Source organism: Chrysemys picta, chromosome 1, assembly GCF_011386835.1.
Source record: "Chrysemys picta bellii isolate R12L10 chromosome 1, ASM1138683v2, whole genome shotgun sequence".
Lineage (NCBI taxonomy): Eukaryota > Metazoa > Chordata > Testudines > Emydidae > Chrysemys > Chrysemys picta.
The window spans coordinates 137,077,638-137,099,049 of record NC_088791.1 but is presented as its reverse complement, the minus strand read 5'-3'; the positions used below and the strand labels follow the sequence as shown (position 1 = coordinate 137,099,049).

General features: G+C 49.9%; 1 protein-coding gene across 6 annotated transcripts in view; it reads right to left on the bottom strand.

Moving 5' to 3' along the window:
• The window catches only part of LOC101943388 (alpha-2-macroglobulin-like protein 1), an 85,304-nt gene that overhangs the window by 22,916 nt on the left and 40,976 nt on the right, over positions 1–21,412 (bottom strand). For 2 of the 6 annotated variants that reach the window (XM_008173622.4, XM_042845538.2), the window contains 8 exons: positions 11,718–11,901; positions 6,906–7,068; positions 5,284–5,336; positions 3,161–3,181; positions 2,105–2,264; positions 1,738–1,822; positions 1,041–1,164; positions 544–658 (listed from right to left, as the gene is read on the bottom strand). In XM_008173622.4, coding sequence (XP_008171844.2) covers positions 544–658; positions 1,041–1,164; positions 1,738–1,822; positions 2,105–2,264; positions 3,161–3,181; positions 5,284–5,336; positions 6,906–7,068; positions 11,718–11,858 — 862 coding nt within the window. In that variant the 5' untranslated portion in view covers positions 11,859–11,901. Of the gene's footprint in view, positions 1–543; positions 659–1,040; positions 1,165–1,737; positions 1,823–2,104; positions 2,265–3,160; positions 3,182–4,357; positions 4,593–5,283; positions 5,337–6,905; positions 7,069–11,717; positions 11,902–13,795; positions 14,401–16,333; positions 16,392–21,412 lie in introns of those variants that run through there. The other 4 variants (XM_065584569.1, XM_065584576.1, XM_024110159.3 and 1 more) reach the window with 4 other exon arrangements.

Here is a 21,412-nt window from a genome sequence, read left to right as displayed (position 1 = left end):
AATGAACACACAGTGGTTTGCCATACTCTGCCACACCAGGTTACAACAGAAAAGTTTTGGGACCACCCCTCCCATCTAGCCATAAAGCAAGGGAGGAAGGCCATGACCCCCCTTCCCCCCAGACCTCTTTGCAATCCCCATGTTGATAACCTGTGAATGAGCACCATGGCTAAAGACTCCACTCTGATTGGTAGAACAGTCTCCTGCCTGCCAGTGACCAACCCATTTATTACAAAAGACAATTTCAGGGTCCATCAGTGGCCAGTGGACTAGTCCACCATCCCAATAGTGTATACTTAGTGGGAAATGGCCCAAGCTATAGAAGACAGTGGGGCAGGCTAAGCATGTGCCCACACGCACCACAAAAACATTAAGTGTTGGGGGGTCATCAGTCCATTTCAGAGATCACTCTCAGTCAACATTTCCTTCTTCCACCCTCCCCCCCTCCCCAAGAACTTTATTATAAAGGAAGAGAGAAGCAATAGACACCCTCTCTCACACACGCGCACGCACACACACAGCTTTGCAGATGCTAGGGTTTACCTGTTCCAGCTTCCACCAAAGTGGCTACCATGTTTATATTGTGGCTGTACCTAGGGCTGACAAGGCTGAAGAATGCCAAGTCCACGGAGGCTGAGAAACAACCGGTCTTATCAGTCTGGAAAACAGGCAATGAGAATTGAGGACACTTGCTGACAACATACTCCAGGAACAAGAGGAAAGGAACAGCCACCCTGTGATCGTGTCAGAGCTCAGAAGTGAAGCAGTGGCAGGCTCTGTCAGAGTGTGGAGGGGAGACATGCAAATGCTGCAGGGAGTGGAGGAGTGTCTGAGTCAGCAGGAGGCACTGCTGTCCCCGAGTCAGCAGAACTAAGCCAAATGCTCCAGGGTGGTGCGAGGGGTACTGTGCAGCTGGGTCCTTCCAGAAGTGCCCACTGCTCCTGGTTAGAATTTCTCCCTCTCTAGCTCATCCTTTTGCCCTGCTGTTCCCTCTTTCCCTAGATGCTCCTACATCTCCATTAGGCCATTTCCCTCCTCACCTGTCCTGTGACATTCTGGCAGATGTCCGTGGGCTCTGACTCCGTCCTGTCTATGTACCAGGTATATGCTGTCTGACACAAAGAGACTTGGACTGTACCCTGGACAGGCTTTCCGTAGGTGTACCTGGCAGAGAAGGGAAACAAGAAAAATAAAAAAAGAAACTATCTGCCACTGGTGTCCTTAGTCCACTCCTGCCTTCTTCCTTTGCACTATGGTGTATGTGCCTGCTATTCCAGTGCTGGGGCCCCCACACAGCTCTGCTGATATACTCCACTTTTTCCCCTCACACTCACACCTTCCTATTGCACTTTAACTGGGGAGGACACTCCATGATTTAAATAACTAACTAAAAGAACAGGCGTACTTGTGGCACCTTAGAAACTAACAAATTTATTTGAGCATAAGCTTTCGTGCCACAAGTACTCCTGTTCTTTTCGCAAATACAGACTAACACGGCTGCTACTCTGATAACTAACTAAATGGTGTTTCGAGGAAGCTGCAGAATGGACAGACTTCCACGTGGAAGAAGAGTTGAGAGCCACTGTAAATGCATTCACCTTTTCCCTGAAGATCCTTATTACAACGCAGACCCTCTCAGAGACACACAGCTAATCCCTGCCACCCACTGAGCTAGATGAGCAGATACATTGGCACGTTAACTGTGCGCTCCCATCCCAAGAGCCCCGTGAAACGTACTTGCCACAAACTTTCAGTGGAAAAGACGTATCCGATGTGAAGATCCGAGTGGGCTCAGCCACAACCACTTTGAATTTGGGCAGCACTGGAGAGGGAGAAATAGGATGCAAGAAGTTAAGAAAGGAACAGGTTGGCTGACTGTCACCCAGCTCAGGGAGCAGTGTGTGTCTGCGTGTTGTGGGGGTGCAGCACTCCCAGAGACAGTATTCCCCTGGAGAGAAGGAAGGGGGGGGGGGGTGTCCTCTCTAAGGCAAGCGTTCGCTTGCAGAGTCTGTGTCAGGGTTGGATAGGGAGAGGGCTTCCTCAGGCTGGGATTCCCCTGGGACTGTCAGAGAGTGGAGTGCTCCTGCTGCTCTCCCCTCCATACCGTACTCCTCCACGCTGAAGATGCTGTAGGCCTTCCCACTGTCCACGTTGATGGTGTACGTTCCCAGGGGCGGTTCGGCTGCCAGCTGGAAGGACAACTGCACAATGCCTCGCGCTGGTTTCACATTAAGCCACTGGCCAATCCGGTTATTCTCAGGATCCTGATGCCACGGACAGACACAGAATTAAAATGCAGCCCATCCTCCCTGTTTTACTCCCTGTTTTACTTGGGAAGACAGGGGCTGGGAGTGCTACAGAGGCTGGGTCCAGCACCTCTGAAGGTTGGTGGTGCGCTGCATGACCAGGCAGGAGACCAGGGCTCCAGGCCTGGTCTCTTGCTCTCCAGGGGCCAGTACAGGCTGTGAGCACTGCACAGGCTGAACTCTGTGCCTTAGGGGTAGTGCCCTGCACTGCTAGGTGGGAGACCTGGCTCCCATTCCCTGACCTGGTCTCACTCTCCTGGAGCTGGCAGGGGCTAGAATTGCTGCTGACACTGGGCGCCCTACAGTTCGCACTGTTCTTTACTGTGCGTGACCGGAGTTTGATTCCCTGTCCTGGTCTCCGGCTCTCTATGGGCTGGCAGGAACTGAGGAAGCTATGGAGGCGGGGCTAGGCGACCCCAGCAGATCAGTGCTCTGCACTGCAGGGTGGGAGAGTGAGGCTGGATTGTCAGCCCCAGTCTGGGAATTCCCCCTGGGCAGCAGGAGCTGCTGGAGAAGCCAGGATCCCCCAGGCTCCATTTCCCTAGAGATTAGCAATCTCTGCTGCTGTGAGGGAGACCCTGTTTCTAGTCTCGGTTGGTGCTGGTGGGAAGATGGGAATAGTGAGGGGGTCCAGTCTGGCACACCCTGCAGGTTACTACAGTGTACTGTTGCACAGGAGACCATAGTTCCAATGCACGCGTCTCACAGCTGAGAGCTGCAGGAACAGGGCCAGCTACCCTCCAGGCGTGGGTGCAGGAGACCTGAGTGAGTCACAGTCTTGATCTCTCATTTGTGTGTGAAGGGAAATGAATGGAGAACAGAGGCATCTCAGTATGCATATGGGGGCCACTGACCTTCAGCTCCACCAGCAGGTACTGAAAGAGAAAACCAGACAGAATTCCCATTAGTGATCGCTGCACTATTGCGGGGAACAGAACTGCTGCACGGGCTGGGATCTCCTCCCCCCTGAGAGCTGAGGCCAAATCTGTCCCTACTCTTAACGCCATCAGATTGTGCTCAGGGCCTGGGCATTCACAGCAGGAGCATCTGAGTTCTAGCCCTGCTGTTGCCATGAAGTTCTGAGTGACCACAGTGTGCAACATATGGCATATGTTTTGTTACATTAACAACAGGACCCTCCAAGCATAGGCACCAACTACGTGCGTGCTCCGGGGCTGGAGCACCCATGGGGGGGGGGGGGGGGAGGGGAAACAGTAGGTGCTTAGCACCCACCAGCAGCCTCTCCGATCAGCTCCATCCCAACAATCAGCGCCTCCCCCTCCCCCCCAGCACCTCCCATGTGCCAGTGATCAGCTGTTCAGCGCCATGCACAAGGCGCTGGGGGGGGAGGGAAGGAGCAAGGGCGGGGCATGCTCGGAGGAAGGGTGGAACAGAGCGGGGGTGGAAAGAAGCCTGGAGCAGTGTGGGGTGCTGGCACATTAGAAAGTCAGTGCCTGTGCCTCCCAGCAATGTGAGCTCAGATCAACCTCTCTTGTTCCTTACAAGGCTTGAAAGTATGCAGCTAGTGATCCCCACCCCCTTTTCAAAACTTCCAAAGTTGCCTCAACACCTCCCACAGCCCCCAGGGGAGGTTGCAGGAGGAAGAGTCCCATTTGGCAGCATTGGAGGAGCCTTGTGCGCTTTCCTGAGCTTGGCTGGCTGCTTTTCCCTGTTTTAGTTTTATGCTAATAGCTCTTAAACAATTTCCTAGGCAGCTTCAGGAAAGGTGGTTGTGTCACAGCTCAGAGCAGCTTCCCCTGTTCCCTCTCTATGGTCCAGCAAGAACACCCCATTCTAGGCTTCTGGCTCCCCGGCTGTCACCACTCTTGGGGAGAGAGATACACACTTTTCTCTCTTGCTCCTGAGCAGGTTGTTTCCAGGCTGAACAGTTCCCTGCCTACACTGTGATATCCCCAGCAAAGAGACTGCCTAATCAGGCCTGTTTTACCTTCTCTTTAGAGTGTAATTACCACAGTTAATCTACTGCACAGCTTTTTCTAAGCAAGCACATTTTATACTGAAAGTATTACAGAGAAAACAAAAGAACCTACCTGCATGTTAATAAACTAAGCAGAGTTCACCCCCAACTCCTGCCAGAGCCCTTGTTGGAGACCAGTCCTTCAAAACCCCACTCCAGGGTTTCCCTGTAGCTTCAAGTTCCTAACACCCTTTGCTCAGCACAAGAATCCAGCCTTACGGGGGCCATGATAGGCCAAAGTCCTTCCAACCCTTCCCTAAGGATAGGGGGCCCCCCCTTGGGCAGGAGATCCTGTCCATGTGCTGGAGCAGAAAGAAGGCCCTGAGTCAAATAGCCTGAGTTTAAACTATCCCCAATCCTTTCATTGTCTGCTGGTCTCTGCATAATCCAGCTTGAGCTAGCACATGTGAGCCTCTGTAAGTGGTGGCGCTTCTCTGGAGGGGTGACAGCCTGAATGAATTTGCCTAAGCACCCCCCACTGTTCCCAGCTCCTGGAGGGGCTGTATTTACCCTTCCCATGGAAATACATACAATCCAGGGCTCATAGGGATACATAAACCAGTCATTTAATACAATAGACCCCCCCCCAGATATTAAACTTAAATTCAGTAAGGTTTAACTTAATTCCATAAGGTTTATCCAGGATATTACAGGACACCACCATATTTGTTACAGTTCGATTTCCTGAAGCAGCTCCCCATACCTCAGGGGAATGAGGTGGCCAGGTTGCAGTAGGCAGCTAAGTGCTGGCAGCTCTCAGAAGCCACCTGATTCTGGTTTGGATCTGGGCCAGGGCTGGGTTACAACAGGAAGGGAGTTTAACCAAAGGAGAAATCCCAGATCCCTTCTGAAAATTCAAACTCTTGCAGCTGTTGAGAGATCCCAGATTGGTACTCCTGAGGTATAAAGCCCTCTGCCCCCAGGGCAGAAGCAAAGATAGGCTCTCCCCACAGCTACCTTCTATCTCCCTCTCTCCTCTTCCCCTGCCACATTTCTCACCTTGTCATTCAGTGGGATGAAATTGCTGTTCAAAGTGACAATTCGAAACCTCACTGCAATGGGGAAAAATAAATAAATAAATAAAATGCCTTTAGACTAATCTTCATGTGAGGATCCAAGCCTGTCTCCCCAATCCCAGCTGCATACACAGGTTCAAGGCATCATTTCAACATGTTCCCTGAAGCCTCAGTTTCTGAGGCGTTAAGTATTTGAGGGCTTGACAGGTTTTGAAGACAGGGATGGGGGGGGGGGAAATATGTAGCTAAGATAAAAAGAACTCAGCAGGTATTTTGGGGAAGTGTGGTGTGGAGGTGGCTCTAGTGCACTGGTTCTCAACCAGGGTCTACAACCAGGTTTCAGGGGGTCCACCAAAGGACCAAGCTTCAGCCTTGGGTGTCAGGGCTCGGGGTCAAGCTTCAACCTCACGTGATGGGGCTCCAGGATGGAGGCCACCTCCACCCCCATGACTCACCTCAGCGGGCCACTGAGCTGGTCTGGATTGGGGGAGGGGAGGCGCAACCCAAAATTGCAGCATCACTGCAGAAGAGAGATCTCCCAGAAGGAGTTGCCTCACAGCCATTGACTCCATGAGCAGGTAGCAGCTAGACAAGGAGACACCACTCCTCTGCCCTGCTACATCAGCACTGCAGGGAGCACAGCCAATGGAAGGCAGAAATCAGGGAGGGTGGCGGGGGGGTGTGATCCTGTGTGCTCCCCCACAATCACCTCTGGTTGGGGGTCTGCAGGTTTGTCTATTTAAGTTTAGGGGTTCCTGGGTTTAAAAAAAAAAAAAAAAAAAAAAAGTTGAAGTGGAAACGTCAGACTGGCAGTTCTCACGTTTCCTCTTCAGCTGTTTTACAGGGTTCTGAAGAGATGAAGCTGAAAGGCAACAAGTGTTTTCTGTGTGAAATGGGATGAGTTTATTTTGGCTGTGTGGGAGGAGCCTGAGAGACCTTTTAAGAAAAATAATCTGTTTGTCAGGGGTTGTGAAAGGGGAGAGAGAGAAAAAACCACCTCCCCCTAAACAGGCCGCAGCTCTGCCGATAGCTGCGCAGCTTCTCAGGGAGTTCACTGGAAAGGAAGAATTCTAGACTAGTTGCACACACCAGCAGATACATTGGCATTGGCTTACTCACCCCAACATCTGTGAAGGAACATCTCCAGACACGTGTACACATGCAAACTCACATGCGCACACTGGTGCAGAAACACACATAGCCCTTCAGCTACCATGCACTCATAACACTTGCAGACCCTCTGCACACCTCTAGGCATGAATAGATCTGCCAACCTCTAGGTATGAATAGATCTGCAGATGTGTACTCACCTGAGGATAAACACTGCTTATGTACCAGCTTGTAGACAAATACCTCGCCATATGCACCTGAAGTGTACATCAGCAAACACACATGCACCAAAAACCACTTGCCCATGCCCACGCACCTGCAAACACGAGTGCATATAAACAGTCTCATCTGCAAGTTATGCTCATTTTCACTAACAAAGAAAAAACGCTCACAACTGCACCTCTCTAGGAACATATACACACACACACCCAATAGCACATCTGCATGCACACAAACACAGAGAAAGGAAATCCCTCAGGGCAGATCCCTTCTTACCCAACTGTCCTGGCATATAGATGGGCTTGTCAGTCTGCACAAAAGTGCTGTTGCTGGCCCTCTGAATCAGGACTTGTTTCTTCTCAGCTATCTTGCTCTTGCCCCCACCTCCAGACAGCTGAATGGTAGCGACTTCCTCAGTGCCCCCTGAAGGAGGTGGGACCTGGGGTACACAGGAAACAACATTAGGAGAATTAGGCACAATCCTTGGTGGAGGAAATTAATGATCACATTGCCCACTAATGAGTAATCCACAGAGGAGATAAGGAACCTACTTCTGCGGCCAGCTGAGTGATTTCTCCTTTAGCTGAAGAGGTCTGTGTTCTTGGAGCTCCTTCAGCTCCAAGAACACACACGAGAGTGTAACTTATATGGTAGTTGTAGCTCCTAGGTGCTGCATATAGATTTGTTACAGAAGGTTACCATACGTCCGTTTTTTTCCCGGACATGTCCGGCTTTTCAGCAATCAAACCCCCGTCCGGGGGGAATTGCCAAAAAGCCAAACATGTGCAGGAAAATGCCGGCCGGGCACTTCCCCTCCCGCGGCGGCTCTGCTCCTCCCCTGACTCTTTGGCTCTGTTTAAGAGCCGAGCTGCCCGAGCGCTACCTGCTTCGGGCAGCCCCCATGCCTCCGGACCCTGCACCGCCGGAGCCTGGGAAGGGAAGTGCCCGGCTGGGGGCGCAGGGTCCGGAGGCATAGGGGTTGCCTGAAGCCCATAGCGCTACCGGCTTCACGGTTTGCCGGGCAGCCTCCAGACCCTGCGCCCCTGGCTGGGCGCTTCCCCTCCTGGGCTCCAGCTGCGCTGGGGAAGCGCCGGCCGGGGGCGCAGGGTCTGGGGGCTGCCCAGCAAACTGTGAAGCCGGTAGCACTCGGGCAGCCCTTTTCGCGTGGCTGGGAGTGGGAGGGAGGAGGGGGCGGAGTTAGGGCGTGGCTGGGGGTGGGGAAATGGGCAGGGCCAGGGCCCCATGGAGGGTCCTCTTTTTTTATTTGTTAAATATGGTAACCCTATGTTACATACTGTGGAAGTGTCAAGAAGCTGGTGAAAGTGGGCTCCAGCTATCTCCCTCAGGTTATTGCTGGGTGAAGGGTATTTATCAAATTAAAGATGTGCTGAGTTAGGGCTTCACTAGAGCCAATAGCTGCACAGATTTCACCGTTGTCATTGTTCAATGGACAGAACAAGACAATAGTTACCAGCCTGTGGCTCCTTCACCAAGCATCAAAATGAACACACACCTAGGGTTACCATACGTCCGGATTTTCCCGGACATGTCTGGCTTTTTGGTGCTCAAATCCCCGTCCGAGGAGAATTTCCAAAAAGCCAGACATGTCCAGGGAAATAGGGAGGCATAAGCCAGGGTCTGCCCAGCCCCAGCATGATCTGCCGGGTCCGCAGCGCAGCCCAGCTGCCCCGGCTACATTGTAGCAAGCTCGGGGGGGGGGGGGGAGCGCTCAGGCTTCCCTTGCGGGCGGGGACCCCCTGGCCACTGGGGGACCTGTTCTGTGGCCCCAGCGCCACAGAGCTGTTTCCGGCGTGGACAACAGGCCGGGGAATGTGCTCGGCGGTGGCAGGAAGGAGGCTGCAGCCGGGGCTGCAGGGACCCACGCCGCCCCGGTCACCGCTGAGCGTCTGAAGCCCCCGCCAGGCAGAGGCTGCCGGGTGAGCGGGGGGACACGGCAGGCAGGGGGCGCAGAGGTTGCAGGGCGAGGAGGAGCAGGGCAGGTAGGGGCATAGAGGCTGCAGGGGCAGGAGGGCACAGGGGCAGGGCAGGCAGGGGGCGCAGAGGCTGCAGGGCGAGTGGGGAGCAGGGGTCTCAGAGGCTGCAGGGGCAGGGGGTGCAGGGCAAGTGGGGAGCAGGGAAGCACTTAGCAACCTCCAACCAAGATCAGAGCGGGAGGGAGGAGGGGGAATGCAGGGTGCTCGGGGGGGGGGGGGGGGGCAGAGTTGGGGCAGGAACTTTGGGGAAGGGGTGGGGCCAGGACCCCCGTGGAGTGTCCTCTTTTTTCAGTGTTGAAATACGGTAACCCTACACACACCTAGAGCAGTATCAAATACTAGGGCATGTGCTGGGAGCTGCCAGGCATGAGGTGGGAAGAGGAGGAACACACAAAGGGAATCTGTGAGCACTAATAATCAACACAATACCTACTTCATTAAATGCCCCAGACAGCCCAGCTCCACCCTGCCAGTGACATCAACATCATGCGCTGCCTTCCTCCCAGAGACCATTACACTTCAGTTACTCCGCATTAATGAGTGGGGGGAAATAGGGTGACCAGATATCCTGATTTTTGGGTCTTTCTTATATAGGCTCCTATTACCCACCCACCCCACCCCCCGTCCTGATTTTTCACACTTTCTGTCTGGTCACCCTAGGGGATAAGAGACCAAGAGTAACAGCTTGCTCTTCAATGATTGGCAAAGCACAGAGCAGTCTTGCACTGCTGCAAACCAGCACCATTGCTCTCTCTCCTTGTATTCATTGGGCGGGAGGGGAGGGGAGGGGGGTTAACTAGAGCTGACTCAGTGGGCACATGATCATGAGCCCATTGCTCAGCTTTCTTATCTATCATTTACCACCACCCTTTATAATAAAACCCTTTCCCTGGGGGCCTTATTATTACTGGACTTGCTCATTAACCACACCTGTTAGTGAATGTGTGTGCACACCCTGTCAGTGCACTGCTCTGTACAACTAGCGAGGATCCTGCTTGCAGGCTTCTAGAACTGAATTTTGGGGCTGTCTTTGGGCAACAATGAGAACATACACACACGAAAATAAAATGGTTTCATTCAACTTCCTCATTGCCCCCCATACATGAAGTGGGTGTATATCAAGTGGGGTCCACTGGGATCAGTCCTGGGTCCAGATCTCTTCAATATCTTCATCAATGATTTAGATAATGACAGAGAGTAAACTTATAGAGTTTGCGGACGATACCAAGCTGGGAGGGGTTGCAAATGCTTTGGAGGATAGGATTAAAATTCAAAATGATCTGGATACATTGGAGAAACGGTCTGAAGTACTCCACTTAAGAAGGAACAATCAGTTGCACAAATACAAAATGGGAACTGACTACCTAGGAAGGAGTACTCCAGAAAGGGATCTGGGGGCCACACTGGATCACAAGCTAAATATGAGTCAACAGCAGGGCCGGCTTTAGGCTGATTCAGCTGAATTGGGCCCCGTGCCAAGAGGGCCCCGCGCCACAGCTCTCCACCCCGCCCCCAGCTCACTTCCCCCTCCTCCCCTCCCCTGAACGCTCCGCCCCCTGCTCCTCCCCCGCCCCTGCTTCCCACGAATCAGAGGGTCGCGGGAAGTCTGAAAAGAAGCAGGGGCGGGCAGGCAGCACCTGGTAAGCTGAGTCAGGGGTGTGGGAGGGGGACGTGAGAAGCGCTCCGGGGAGGCACGGCGCGGCCCAGTCTGGCCCTGGCCAAGCACCTCCAGCCCCAGCAGCCCCAGCCCTGGGGCGTCAGCCCTGGTTCTGGCCGAGCGTGCCGGCCCGGCCCCCGCGGCTCAGCTCCGTCCCGGCCCCCGCGGCTTGGCTCCGCTCCGGCCCGGCTCCCTCGGCTCAGCTCGGCTCGGGCCGGGCCCAGCCCCCAAGGCTTGGGTCCGGCCCAGCCCCCGCGGCTTGGTGCGGCTTGGCTCGGACCCGGCCCGGCCCCCTCGGCTCGGGCTGGGGCCGGGCCGGACCCAAGCCGGGGGGCCGGGCCCGAGCCGAGCCAAGCCACAAGGCACCCCCCTCTCTTCCCATTGCTTCACTGCACCTGAAGGGATAAAGGACACAGCTGTTGGACTAGGGGGAGTGGTCCTGACCTCACGAGTTTGGTCAGTAAGACTGCTGAAAGCATGTGGTGGGGAAAAAACAAAAACAAACAAAGCTTTGATTTTAACATAGTTGGTTAAGTTAGGCACCTGTTGCATTTTATCTTTCTTGTAACCATTTCTGACTTTTATGCCTCACTACGTGTACTCACTTAAAATCTCTATGTAATTAATAAACTTGTTTTATCTACTCCAGAATGTAGAAATTGAAGTGTATGGGAAACTCCATTTGGAGTGGCAAGTTGTGTGCATATTATTCCTTTTAAAGAAATAACAGACCTAAAATAGCTTGTATAGTCCAGGAGCAGGGCCGGCTCCCGGGTTTTTGCCGCCCCAAGCGGTGGGGGGGAAAAAAAAAAAAAAAAAGTCGCGATCGGCAGCAGCTCCACCGCACCGCTTTCTTCTTCGACGGCAATTCAGCGGCAGGTCCTTCCCTCCGAGAAGGACCGAGGGACCCGCCGCCGAAGAGCCCGACTTGCTGCCCCAAGCATCTGCTTGCTGAACTGGTGCCTGGAGCCAGCCCTGTCCAGGAGAGGGCTGGGCAGTACAGGACATAGATTTCTGGGGCAAAATCTAAGACTGGGGGTGTGTTACGCTCACCCTGCAGTGTCACCCCTTCCTGGGGATCTACAAGGCTGGTGAGAGCCAAAGTGTAACCCAAGTGTGGCTGGCAGGCTGCACTTACACACAGACACTCAGGGTGTGGCTTGTGTAATGGAAGGCTGTTTCTGAGCAACCAGGTGGGAGCTACTGCTGCAAAGTACTGTAAAGCACCCAAGGTTGCAGGGCAGGGTTACGCAGCTGCACAGAAGTCTGAATTGTACTCTGGTATGTCACAACAGGTATTTGAATACCAAGGCATGCCCTTCTATACCAGTCACACCAGTAAACATCTTCAAACAGGTGCATCAGCCAAGCCAAGCAGTGAGGAAGCTCCACAAGCACACTTGCATCTAACTATTTGCAAGTTCCATAGACACTTACTGGGAAGCTGAAGCAGTTGAGCTGTCTCCTCTCCCAGACGAACCTATCCAGCAGCTTGTAGGTCTTGATCTTGGTCTCCAGGGTGATAGTGAGCAGCATGGAGCTCTTCACGTTACTCAAGTCCATGCAGACCTTCTCCATGGAGGGATAGCTCAGCCGCGCTGGCAGCACAACCACATAGTTCCTTGAGCAGGGAGAGAGAAAGAATCAGAGGGAAGGATTTAGCCATGTGTGTTGCTTTTAAAACATTCCCAGGGAATCAAGTTCTCTGATTGACTGATAAACTATTCCGACCTAGCTGGCTGCTTGTGAACTTAGAGTTGCTTTATGCAGAAGCTTCCTTCCCTGGCAGAGGAGACAGGCTGAGTTTCTATCCCCCACCATGCTCCCTCGGTTTCTCAGGTGTCACCCCTTCCTGGGGATCTACAGGAGGTAGTCAGGTGCATCACAGCAACACCTTCTAGCAGCCTCCACAGGGAGACACACCCATCCATCACTGGGGGAGGCTTGGAAAATCTCTACTCTCTCTCAAGGGGGGTTGAGGCTGCCTTTATCAGTCTTGGTTTCTGCTTTCCAATCAAAGTAGCCCTTTACCAGATTCTGTCGCCCTCTGTGACATCACAATAGTCTCCCTGGCTACTGGTGGCAATGTTGCACTGCATGACAACATGTCTTATAGGGCTGCTGTACCCAGGGCCGGCTCTGGCTTTTTTGCCGCCCCAAGCAAAAAAGAAAACAAACACACACACTTGCAGCGCGGCCGGAGCCAGGGTGCAGGGAGACTCCCTGCGCTGGTGCCCCGGCTAGCCGGGGAGAGAGAGAAGGGGGCAGCCAGGGCTTCAGTGGGGCGCTGTCAGCGCCACAGTGGGATGAGAGGGAAGGATGCGGCTGCCCTGCCGGGCTTGCTGCAGGGTGCTCCCTTCCTCCGCACCACCGCCCCCTACAGGGCGGCCGGAGCGGAACAAAAAAAAAAACGGCCGTGCCGCCCTAGGATTGGGCCGAATGCCGCCTCGTACAATCTGCCGCCCCAAGCACCAGCTTACTTGGCTAGTGCCTGGAGCCAGCCCTGGCTGTACCTCGGTCAACTTTCTCTGTGCAACCATCTTCCATTATCACAGTACTTCTCAGCGAAGAAACACAAGGATTGGACAGAGGGAGAGATATGGGAAACCAAACACAAAGAAAACTATCTCTAGCTGGGACTCACTCCCACACCCTGCAATTCTTTGCCTAAGAATTACCTGCCCTTTGTGACACCCTAACTATCTCCCTAGCAACAGCCAGTGGTGTCACAGAGGATATCTCATGAAGAGACAGATGGGGACGGGGGTGGGGAGGTAAAGGAGACGGTGTCAATATGAACATTTCACCTCCACTTTGGAGGTGTAAAGAACAAGGGAAGGGAGAGAAATGCCAGGAATCAAGGAGCAAGAGACCCCAGACCTGGTCTTATAACTCAACTGATTTAGTCAGGGAGTCTCCACCCAGCACGGACACCAGACTTCCAACAGCTTTCTCTGTCCCCCCACATGCTGAACCATAAAAATGCTCCAGCTTCTTCTCTCTCCTGCCTCGCCTCATCTTACTCCACTTAGGGGTCTTGGAAAACCTGCCTTTATTTCCCCACTCCCTACAGACTCCCTCACAGCATTCACAACTGCCCATGTGCACCTCCAGTCACTTGTCCCTTCCTCCAACAAACTGTCCCTCCTCTACCTACCCATTCCCCCTTTCCAACCAAGTACCATTCCTGATCCCTCATATCTAACCGCTTCCCTGCTTCCCTGACTGTGTCAATTGATATTCCCTCTTTCTCATCTGCCAGCCATTATCATCACACCCACCCCTAACCATCACCCTCAAATATTTGTCCCAACCTCCTTACTCCCACTTCTCATCTCATCCCCAACAATCTGCCCCCTCAATCTACCCTGGGCATTTGTAATGCCTCTAGCCACCAAAGTGCCCTCTGCTTCCCCCCACAGTAACTTGCTCCTTCCTCCCAACCCCTTGCCCTCTTCCTCCTCCTCTCCACAGTCAAAGAGCTGGAGCCAATCCCTAACCCCACAGTAACTTACGGGACAGGGTCATCCGTGACAGCAGATTGGAGGAGTAGGGCTAGGGTGCTGAGGAGAAGGAGCCACATCTCTGTAGGGACCTGCCACAAGCGCCACCCCAAAGTGAGCTACCTGGGAGCCTCTGAGCTAGGATTCAAGTTGGGGGGGAGAGAGAGGAACAGAGTCTAAGCTGCTTTCTCTCTGGCTCTCAGTTTATGTGGTACCAGCTTTATAGCCTCATTCTGTCAGGGGTGTGACTCTAAAGAAGACTCCTTGCCCAGTCACCTATGGAAGACAATCCACCAATCAAGGGCTGTAGAAGGGAGGGTAGGGAGTTCAGATTTAACCTGTGAAGGGAGCTTATTCTGGACTGGAATGGAGATGAACGAGTTCTGGAAAGCTGGAAAAACCACTTAAACTCAGGCCTTTTCTCTCTGAATTTGCCAGAACCAAAGAGTATATACATTATGTGTGTAAGTACAGTATGTATAGTGTGTGTGTGTGAGTGAAAGAGAGCTCATATGTACATAGAGTAACACTGGCTGCAGAGAACTAGCTAAGTTCCCACTCCTAATCAACACACAGAAAAGAATACACAACTTTGTCAATGCAGCAAATACTCCCTGCACTAGGGGATTAAAAATTAAATACAAATGAAAACATGAGCCACCCGATGTAACATCACTCCCAGATTATAGCTTCCTAACCAGTGATGCAAACAACCTCGCCTCAAACCAAACAATGCTGAAGGTACTTAACCAACACCTAAAGCACCAATATATGAATCACCTGAAAGAACAAATTAAGAACAGTGAAAAAGCCAGACTGTTACAGAGCCCTGCAGAGAATTATCATACCAGGGCTGCATTTACACTAGCAAACTTCGTAGCCAGAATTCACCTCTCGTGCAGCTCAACCAATAGTAACAACAGCTGCCAACGCCTGTAGCATAGGCAGGACTCAGGCATTTTTGCCCATCATCTAACACTGTTCTGAGCAGACATACAGTTGAGCTCTGTCTAGATGCCATATATCCAAGTTCTGTCTGTAGAATGGAAGCTGTAATATCATTGCTATTACTGGTGGAGCTGCACTGGTAGAGAGTTATGAGTATGTTTGCTAGTATAGACAAGACTTAGCAGACTGCCTGTAGCTCCTGTATTCCCCATCTAGCTCACAGCTAGGACCCTCCGCTTAGGAAGTACACAGCTGGCAGAAACTAGGCAAAGATACTAGCTCTCCTAAGGGACTGTATTAAAGCACATTTGGAGTTTCTAGGCCAAACCATTTTTTGAGATAAGATGGGACATCAACTCTGTTGGAAAATAGCTATACAGTGAGATCATCCCAATATTAGGAGTCTAGTATCTCCCAAACACCTTAACTGATTTCCCTCAGACTTTCAAGGGAAAAAGATCAATCCCAGCCTGAGCTCATAATTGTGGTAAGTGGATCACAATTCTGGTGTGGGTGCAGTTACAAGGTTGTAGGGAGAAAACCTAATGGAAATCTTGCCTCTGCTTTACCTCTGTGGTAGCAACTAGCATCTCTTCATAATACGTGTGTACTGTGTGGTAAGTGTGAGAAAGTGCTACGTGCCTGCTCTAAAATTAACCTGCATACCTTTATGAACAAGGAAAGGGTAATATAATGGAGGAGGACAGGATTATGTACACAAGTATCTAGTTCTTGAGCAGCTGGACAGATGACAAATCTAGCCAAGGGAAAGTACCAAACGGAATGGCTCAGTCCAAATGAGAGAAATTGCAAAAGAATTTGCATAGAGATGACATATGTGCAGCTGAGAAATCCTTCCATTGTTCTGAATAATGTGTTTCTGCAACTGATCTACAGAATAGAATATATGGACTTCATTGCTTATTTAAGTTGAGGAGATAAAAATCAAATGATGTTTTTATTGCTGTATTCAGGTTAAATCACCTGCATCCAGTGCATTGGCATGAAAGTTTGCTGCAATAGTCTGGAAATTGAAAGTTTAACATGCTGTTTGCATCCCTTAGTTTGTGTACTTTCAATATGTTTTTATATCCGATCACACTGTTTCTTATGTTCTTTGGCCTGGTCACCGGGAAGCTTCTCTTTCAGTACAGTTTGCTCACATCCAATGAACTCAATGAGACATGTGAATGGCTTCCAAAATTAAAACCCTACCCCTAAGCCTTGGGCATCCTATGTCAGCAAAAACTTCTTTTCCTCCTCTCATCATGATGGGATCAAGTAAAGGTTTTAGAGGAAGAGGAGGAGTCCTTATCAAGATGTGGCAGCTTGCCAATATTCTCACTGCACATTCCAGCCAAGAGGAAGTCACAGTCCTCAAATTAAAGCTGAAAATTCATGTGCCACACCTGCTGCTGAATTACACTTAATTACAACTGGGTTCCTGCACTCCAGAGAGGCAAAATATTCAAGGGAGACAAGCGGATCCAGTTCATGTTAGAAAGGGTTCAGTTGTTACTGTTGTAAGGTACAACTGTTCTGAAAGACACCAACATGTCATGAGGTCCTGACACACTAGCCCAGTACGTGCAATGATCTCACCTCCTTCAGTGTCTTGGCTTGTCCATTCTTCTTCCTTCAGTCTCCCTCTCTGTCCTTTCTTGAGCCAGAAATCAAAGGTTAACTCTCTTGACCCTTACAGCTAAAGTGCTCATCAGAAACTTGGCCTGCCTCAGTGCAACAGCCTCCCTTCTGAACCACTGCCCAAAATGAAGAGTTTCATTTCCCACGCTCAGAACCTCCTGAGCAATCCGTCCCCTCAACCTGGGCCCCGACTCAAACTGCTGCACTAGTGGTGAAAATCATCCCTCTCTATGTACATTGTTTGATTTCCCCTACCAGATTAGTATTTTCTGAAATTCTTAGCACAGTCTGCAAAAATACCAGGAAGGTCTGATTTAAGTGATTTCCTTTGTTTCGATTTGTGTGCATGGATTTGGCATTCAGATTCCTAGAAAATTAGAGTTGCTTATGAAGTCACACATCCTTTCTGTCCCAGGAGTCCTATGAAGGATTGTTCCCTGTTCGCCAGGGCTATGTTCAGTCCTAGTTTTATAATTTAAGCAGTAGTGTTTCCACCATGTCCCTTGCAAAAACTATTCCACAATGTAATAGTTAAACTGTGGCAGTTCTACATCAGGCTCTCAGGTCTGAAAAGTGCAGTTCAGGATCAAGGGGCATTGGCAGAGCTGTGGGGGGAGCCCAGCACTGGAATAGCAGGGGGCTGCAGGGCAGGACTGAGGGACATTGGCAGGGCTGTGTGGGGAGCCCAGGACAGGAATAGCAGGGGGGGTTTCAGGGCAGGATTGAGGGGCACAGGCAGGGCTGTGTGGGGAGAATATATAAAGCAATATTATTGGCTCTCAGCTGAGCTATCAGTATCTTACTTTCACAAGAAATGTATGTTACTCAAGAAGGGGAGATAGGCAAATTATCAAGTATCTGAAAGCTGTTAACTTTGAGGAGGGAGAGGAAATGTTTAGGGTGGAGGACTAGGTGAAACTGAGGAAAGGGGGGAAATTTCAGGATGGATCTCAGGATATCCTTGCTCATAGGAAGATTGCTTAGCTGTATTAGGCAGTAGAATCCTCTCCCCAGAGGAGAAGCTCCATAGTTCGGGACATTTAAAACAAGGACTAGATGAATCCCTGGAGAAGAGTGTAGGGAACAAACCTGCACTGGCCAGGAGGGAAAGAAGTGGAGGAAGGAGAAGTGGTGACCTAATTCATTTTTACCAGCTCTATAATTACTGAGCGTGTCACTTCTACCTCTAGAGAGACAAGGTGGGCAAGGTAATATCTTTTATTAGACTAACTTCTGTTGGTGAAAGAGACAAGCTTTCAAGTCACACAGAGCTCCTCTTCAGTACACAGCCTTCAGGAGGTTATGGAGAAATGACGGATCATGAGGAGCACTTTGTGGGCCAAATCTAGAAGAGACACAATGGCACCATGGCTGCTTATGGCAGGCCTGACTCACACAAAACAGTGATAAGGGAAGACTTGATAGGTGCAAAATCCTTGGCAGCACAAGATTTGCAAACCTGTTATTTTGCATTCTGAAAGACAGAATCTAGACTGAGTTCTTGAACTATTACTCCTCACCTCCTCCCTAGGGAGGTTCACTTATAAAATATTTTCTTCCTAAATGGAAGTCTCTGCTCTACATTAGGGGTATAGAATCCCCCAGGCCTCACAAAAGCTACACTTGTGCAAGTGGATGCCTTCGCCATTATTCTGCCATTAGAATTTATCTTGCCCTGCTCCATTTTTCACCCTCCTTTTTCCAGTAGAATTTCTCCCTCTCTCACTCTGCTTCATACTTCAGTCTTGGCTTTCCAGACAGTTTCCCTCTGTGCTTCTTTTCTCACAGTTGCTCCTAAGCAGAGCATGAGTGCAATAAAATAACAATTAAAGATAAATTTTAAAACCCACAAAGTTCAAGCACGTTAGCCAATGCATATAGGTTATATACACACACACACACAAACCATATTAATAGGTATTATGCAGATGGTACTAATATAATATAGGTGTGTGTGTGTGTGCTGGCTAATCATGCTAAATTGCACTATGCTTATTCTTGCTCATTTATGCTAAGGCATATACCCCACAACGCCCAGGGACAAGTATAGGTCAGCAGCTTAGCTTAGGCATGGGAATAAGTAAGTGTAGACAAGCCCTTAGGAAAATACAGAAGCTGTCAAAGGCTAGATGGATGAGTGTTATGAAACAAAGGTACAAGGTGGTAAGGAAATAACGTAAGGTGTATAAATGCTTTGTATTAAGGAGTATCTTCATGCCCTTTAACATTTCAAATTTAATATTCAAAACAAAAGATGGGAAAGTACAGGGAGGCACCAAAAACAAAACTGGCACAGGCTGGCTAGTTAAACTTTAAGTGACATGAACATTGCTCTGTTACTTGTAAACTGCCATTAGATAAAAGATGGCTAATTTAACGGGCCATTTGAGAAGCACACCTTCTGTGTAAGGTGAACTAAAAACACTGCAAAAATTCATTTTCTGGAAAGGATTGTTGACGTATTAACTCCTTCTTTCCTGTACTGTATTGCTTTATCCTTAGACATTACATTTGGCTGAGCTTGGTTATTTGGTCTCTTGAACATTCTTAACAATGAACTGCAACTACAGTCAATTAGTTGGCTATACCTTTTCATCAATAAGTGGGTTCACAATTAGGCAAAAACTCGCTTGACAAAGATACAACCAGACTAAAGATACACAAATCAAAGCTGTGCCATTAACCTTGAGGGCTGAGGTGACAGTTATAGGTAGCTTGTTTTCACACCCCAACGATTTCCTTGCTTGGGTGATGCAATGCTACATCTCTTACCTTTCTCTGGGCTGGACTGCATAATAAGGTTATCAGTACCTGGAGGGAAACTTAACCTCTGTGATGAGGGAGCTGGTCAAACTAGAGGAGCCAACTGACTAACAGGTTGGTTTGGTTTTCAGAGATGGCAGCTGGAGCATCATCCTAGTTTAACTGGTTTTACTATCTACAGCAGACAAGAGCTCACACAGCCCAAGATGTTCTGATCCTCCTAGATCTCCCCAGAAATGCCAGAGGGGAAATTTTTTCCCTTGAGTTACCCAAAGAAATCTGAAAGTTAATCCAAGGATGGCCTAACACAGATGGGACAGAAGGAAGGTTGGTAAATGCTTCCTGTGAGAATAATCCTTCCCCTCAGTACTGCCCTGAAGTGCCACTGTGGAGTACCCAGTGGAGATAAGCCAGAGAAGAGCTAGACTGGTGGTATTGATTTAGATTGTTATCTCTAGCAGTCAGCTTCCCTCAAGCTAGAAGTCATTAGCCATTTGCTCAAGAAATCACATCCGGATGTCGATTATCTCATCATCCTATCACTAACTTCTTCTTTTGGAGAAGGTTATTGAGAAGTTGGGGCAAGACATCTTGAGTACTGTCTGAAGGCTTCAGTCAGAATGTCATTGTGGGCATCTGTAAACCAGCAGGCAAACACTGACCTGAAAGGTAGAATAAAGTTCCCAACAACCATCTAATCCAAAGTCCTTTCTCAGGGCTGGCTTTAAATTAAAACAAGAATTCCAAAACCAAATAAATTCCAACCCACCACCCAGGGGTTTCCCAACATCTGCCCACGGGGAGGGGTCAGGATACTCCCTTCCTGGCTAGTATAGCCACATACTTCCATGGCCCTATGTCTCTCCTATTTGCTATCCTTGCCTAAAAGGCAGGAAGCCTATTAACTGGTTTGCGGAAGGTCACATGACTAGAAGCAAGCATGTGACCTGCAGCTACAACCCCCTATTTTAAATTGCTCAAGAGGCACACTGGGATGTGCTCACGTGCCCCAAGGTCCTGTCCTCTTTTATATGATGGCAGAGAGGTTGCAATGGTCTCTGGCTGCTGAATTACAGATGAACAAGGAAGAGCTTTCTTTGCCAATTTGATCTAAGTACCTATCTGGCCTCCATTACTGTATTTATCTGAATGCCTCACAATCTTTCATGTATTTATCCTTGTAACACCCCTCAGAGACAGGGCAGTGCTATTACCCTTATTGCACAGATGGGGAACTGAGGCCCAGTGCCTGATGACCATGGTGCATGCTGGAAGTATGCAAAATGAACACCTAGGTAAGACTTGAACTCATGTAGACCTCAGTTGCACAGAACTAGTTTGTGTACCAGGGGACTCTGAAATATATTGGCTAAGGCAGCATGACCATGTCTCCATCTAGTTGCTGTCCCCTGTGCAGATAAATCAGGGCATGGTCCAGTAAGTTATGGTGGAGACAAAAAGCACTCAGGTACTATAGAAGTGGGTGCATTTCAAACACCTGGAACCCAATTCTTCACCTCCTGCACAGCATAAGAGTTCAAAGATTCCCCCTACGGTTTCATTTGGGAGCTGTTCTTCACTTCCTTCCTTGTGTTGCTTATCATCATTAGGGTAGAGTGACTCTCTTGATCCATGCCCCAGAGACAGCTGCATTTTAGGGATGAGTGTGATCCCTGGACAGTAGAGTTGGTCATATACTGCAGAAAAAAGTCCACAGGTATTCACTCAAATTTAAACCACCAATTTGGTTTTGTCGTGGCTAGGGCTGTTTGGTGTTTGCTTGCCAGGGAAGTCAGAGCAAGTGAGTTTATTTGCCTGAGTGCTTGCACAGTGGAATATGCACATCAGAAGTGACAAGGTTGCATCATAACTTCTGTTTAAAGGGGGCTCTTTCTCAGTCCTCTAAAATCAACCTGCTTAGTCAGATTTCTTGAAATTTATTGCACCTCAGGAGGGTGCAGGGTAGGGTTAGTGACCAACATTTGAAGACATCTGATCTAGAGGGTTGCAGAAATATAAGGCCTGAAAAAAATAGCCATTAAAGAAAACAATGGTTACCTAGCTTTTTGTAACTGTTGTTCTTCGAGATGTGTTGCTCATGTCGATTCCATTCTAGGTGTGTGCGCCCCCACGTGTACAATCATCAGAGATTTTTGCCTTAGTGGTATCTGTAGGGCCGGCTGTGGCGCCCCCTTGAGTGCCGTACTCATGCACTGGTATATTAGGTACCACCAAGCTTACGTCCTCTCAGTTCCTTCTTGTCAGCAACTCTGA